The sequence below is a fragment of the Austrofundulus limnaeus genome, unplaced genomic scaffold (assembly GCF_001266775.1).
Source record: "Austrofundulus limnaeus strain Quisiro unplaced genomic scaffold, Austrofundulus_limnaeus-1.0 Scaffold1790, whole genome shotgun sequence".
Taxonomy (NCBI): Eukaryota; Metazoa; Chordata; class Actinopteri; order Cyprinodontiformes; family Rivulidae; genus Austrofundulus; species Austrofundulus limnaeus.
This window is the reverse complement of record NW_013954192.1, coordinates 3,917-7,852: the sequence shown is the minus strand read 5'-3', so window position 1 is coordinate 7,852 and position 3,936 is coordinate 3,917. Positions and strand designations below refer to the sequence as shown.

Below are 3,936 nucleotides of genomic sequence, written 5' to 3'. Positions count from 1 at the left end.
ATAGATAGATAGATAGATAGATAGATAGATAGATAGATAGATAGATAGATAGATAGATAGATAGAGAGAGAGAGAGGTGAACGACAGCTGCCACAGTCTCAATAATTCTTCAAATTTGTTCATTTGAACTAAACTTCTAATATTATAATAAATGATTAGTCTACAAACTGGCTTCTCTTTTGATGTCTGCTTCAAATTTCATGTGTGGATGATTAGGACTCCTCCTTTAACCTGCTAATGCTAATGTCACAGGTGTTGTAAAATAAACACGTGTAAAAAACCATCACTTCCTGAGTTAACAGCTGTTTCTGTTGGAGGTGGAGTCTGGTCAGTTACAAATGATTTATGGTAAAAAAAAATGAATCACAGTCTAAGTCCTGTACTTCCTGGTTACAGTTGCTGCCCTGCCCCCACACACTGCTGACGGATTGGACATTATTAAAACACACACACACTCATCACTTAGTAGAGCCATCTGCCTCAGTAGACCACATGATGATATTTAATGGTTTCATCATTTGATTACGGTTGTCAAGAGAAATATGTTTATTGTTAACTCTGGCGTGCCACATGCTGCGTTCGATGTGTTGCATTACTCTCATCACAGCTTCTCAAAGTAGACTCAGTGGATCCTCTGAAGTGTCACTGGTAGATCTGTCCAGAATGCATATTTCTTATGTGCTATTGCACAAATCTGTTTTTAGATATTGGATATTTTGGACTGTGCACTTACAGATGTGTAATTTTCAGACGGAGTACGCACGCTTTGAAAATGGGCGCTACGTGTTTCGGATCCACCGGTCCCCGTTATGTGAATACATGATCAATTTCATCCACAAGCTTAAACATCTTCCTGAGAAATACATGATGAACAGCGTGCTGGAAAACTTCACCATCCTACAGGTAAATGCTGAGCAGTGGGCTTCAGTGACTGGGTCTTATATACTGGGTTTTAAAGACAGGAACAGTTTGACATTTAGTAAAAAAATTAATAAATAAACGTACTTTTTGACCTGCTGTGATTTTTACAACTCAAGATAGAAGATCCTGAAACAGCTTCATTGTTTTAAAGCCTTTATTTCTTTACATGATGACATAAAACCTTTGTTCTTTACAACAGTTTGCTGGTATTATACCACACTTCACACAAAACATGAGCAACTTATCTATTTTTCAGTAGGAAGGCTGTGATTTTTTTTAAATTTATTTATTTATTTGTTTTGGATCTAGTTAGGATGAAGTCATTTTGATTTATTTAGCTCAGGGTCACTGAGGACATCTTTAACTCCGGACCTTTATTGTTCTTATGTTAGCAGCACACAATGATTTTGTTTAGAAGGTAAGTAGCGCTTGACTAGTTAGCATATTATACTTGTAGTTTTTATTACATCACAAATGTGTGGTTTTTAAACGTTTCAGGTCTGTTGCACACCAAGAGAAGGAAAGATCATCTAGAAAAGACATGTTTGCACTTTTCACAATTGAAAAGACAGATAAGTAGATCTTTTAAAAGATCTTTTACAGAGGTGTATAGTAACTAAGTACATTTACTTTGTTACAGTACTTAAGCTCTTAAGCCCCATGGGGTTTTCTTGAAGTTTTTTCTCAAAATACCATGCTGAAATGTAACAGAGTGTATCTCAGAATTTACAAACTCTACTTAAATAACGTTGGTATCAAAATAAAGCTAACACTTGGGAGATTTCATCTGAAGTGTAAGTATTAAAACAGCTGCTGTGGTTTTAGAGATATTGAGGTTGGAACAGAGTTTATTTTTTCACTCTCACCTGAATTATTGTTTCATTAGACAGTAGATAACCTATTTAAAACCATAATAAATCAGGCTAAAAACTCTTGGAAAACATAAAGCCACTTGCGAACATTACCTGTGCAAAGATTCCTGCTGCTAAAAGGAACTGGAGCAAAGTTAGAGAGGTTTTAGTAAAAAAAACTAGATACTGCATAGAGGTAACATAATGACCCCCGCACGCAGAAATGCACCTGAACTCAGAAGTCTTTATTCCTAATAAATGTCATGCTATAGGTGCATCCCAAAATTGTAGTGGTTTGGGTGGGGGTCTGTTTTGTGGGGGGGTGTTGGTTGACCTGATGGATAGAGCTTCATCAGAGCTAAACACCAAAAGAAATCTGCAGCTCCTATGTTGAACAGTTTCTGAGTTATAAGCAGTTTTGCATGTCCTGACACCCCCTCTTTGAAAGGAGCCCCCTCCTCAAATATAGGGTTTATCATAAAACCGTTGGCTGGATCAGTGTAGGTCAGACTCATCTACAGTCCTGACTAATTTCATGTTGACCGGTGCAGCTGTTTTTGTGTTACAGTTGACCAAAAATCACTGAGAAAAAAAAAAATAAAATAAACAGCCCTTATTATGACCCCCACACGTTTTACTTACACAGTATTTCCTGGACTGGTCCACCTAACCACGAGAACTTCTCTGAATGAGTCGCTGTGCTCGTCAGACACTAAGAAAAGTGAAGCGAGTGGACTGTATTACCACAGCAAACATGCTGTCCACAACAACAAGCTTCAAAGAAATGTGTGTTCTCCTGATGGCTGCGTTCCTGCAGAACGAGCCGGAGCGACACAATGAGCATACTGAGCCCACGCTGACGACCACATGGCAGCATGTCATTAGGTGTCTCACTGGGCTGATTTCAGCTCATATTAACCACACACAGTCACACACAGACAGCAGATACACGGACACACACATTGCATGATGCAATGATACAATGAATCAATGTGCTCATTGTGATGAGTGTTGCGTTCAGGGCAACTTTGCTAAGTTGTGTTCAGCTCCTGGCAGTGTTGTTGAAGGGCTGCACTTGTGTGTTAGAGATGGTGTTTTAGTCATCGTTCACTCAGTAAAGTCACTTCAGTTTTGGAGGCTGGGACTTTTTTGTGTCAACGTTGTTTTCAGGTCCTTTCAGGTACGACACGCTGATTTCATCGAACTTCGACAAGTTCCAAGACACTAAATGACAGGTGTATAGTAACTAAGTACATTTACTTTCTTACTGTACTTAAGTCATTTGTTTAAGATTTTATCAAGTATTTTTGTAAGTTTTTTATAATCACAACTTTTAATTTTATTTCATTACATTCAAAACTCAAGAAACATTATTTTATTTCTTTACCAAACTCATCATGAAACAAGTTGTTTATGACTAAAAATCTGTGTTGAATTTAAATGTAAAGCACTTTACATAATATAAAATATACATGATTTGTACACATTTTTATTCTTTCAAAGAAATATGTAAATTACTCAATTTACTTAGCTCAGTTTAGTGAAACCTGTTTGTTTAGGTAAATTCAGCACTTCTGAACAAATGTATTCCATTTATTACTAATTTTAAATACATTACACATACTGTTCTTTTCCTAGGTAAACTAGGATATGTTCTGACAACTTATTTTGCACAATAATCTATATTTATGGGATTTAGTTGGTGTGCAGTCTGCTTTGAGTGGCTTATGTCAAGGAAATGTTCACATGATACACTGTAAAAAATAACTTGTAAGATTTACTTGAAAATCCTGTGAACAATTTGCGCTAACGTTTGTTAAGTAAACTTAAATCCTACAAATTCGTGTAATATTTACTCTCATCATTATGTAGTAAAAGTAATTAAGAATATAGTTAAAGATTTGTGAATAAATCAGGTAAATTTTACTTAATTTGCTCAATTAAATGCAACATATACTTGATCAAATTAAGTAATATTTACCTGATTTAATCACAAATCTTTAACTATATTCTTAATAACTTTTACTAGATAATGATGAGTAAATATTACATGAATTTGTAGCTTTTAAATTTACTTAAACATTAGTGCAAAATTGTTGCAAGTATTTTTTTCTAGTAAATCTTACAAGTTCTTTATAACAGTGCATCAAGCACAATACTGTAT

At 35.5% G+C, this 3,936-nt stretch overlaps 1 protein-coding gene across 3 annotated transcripts in view; it reads left to right on the top strand.

Moving 5' to 3' along the window:
• The window catches only part of tead4 (TEA domain transcription factor 4), a gene marked incomplete at its 5' end in the record, with an annotated part of 29,309 nt that overhangs the window by 22,779 nt on the left and 2,594 nt on the right, over window positions 1-3,936 (top strand). For 2 of the 3 annotated variants that reach the window (XM_014033625.1, XM_014033624.1), the window contains 1 exon segment: window positions 751-903. In XM_014033625.1, coding sequence (XP_013889079.1) covers window positions 751-903 — 153 coding nt within the window. 3 annotated transcript variants of the gene reach the window in all.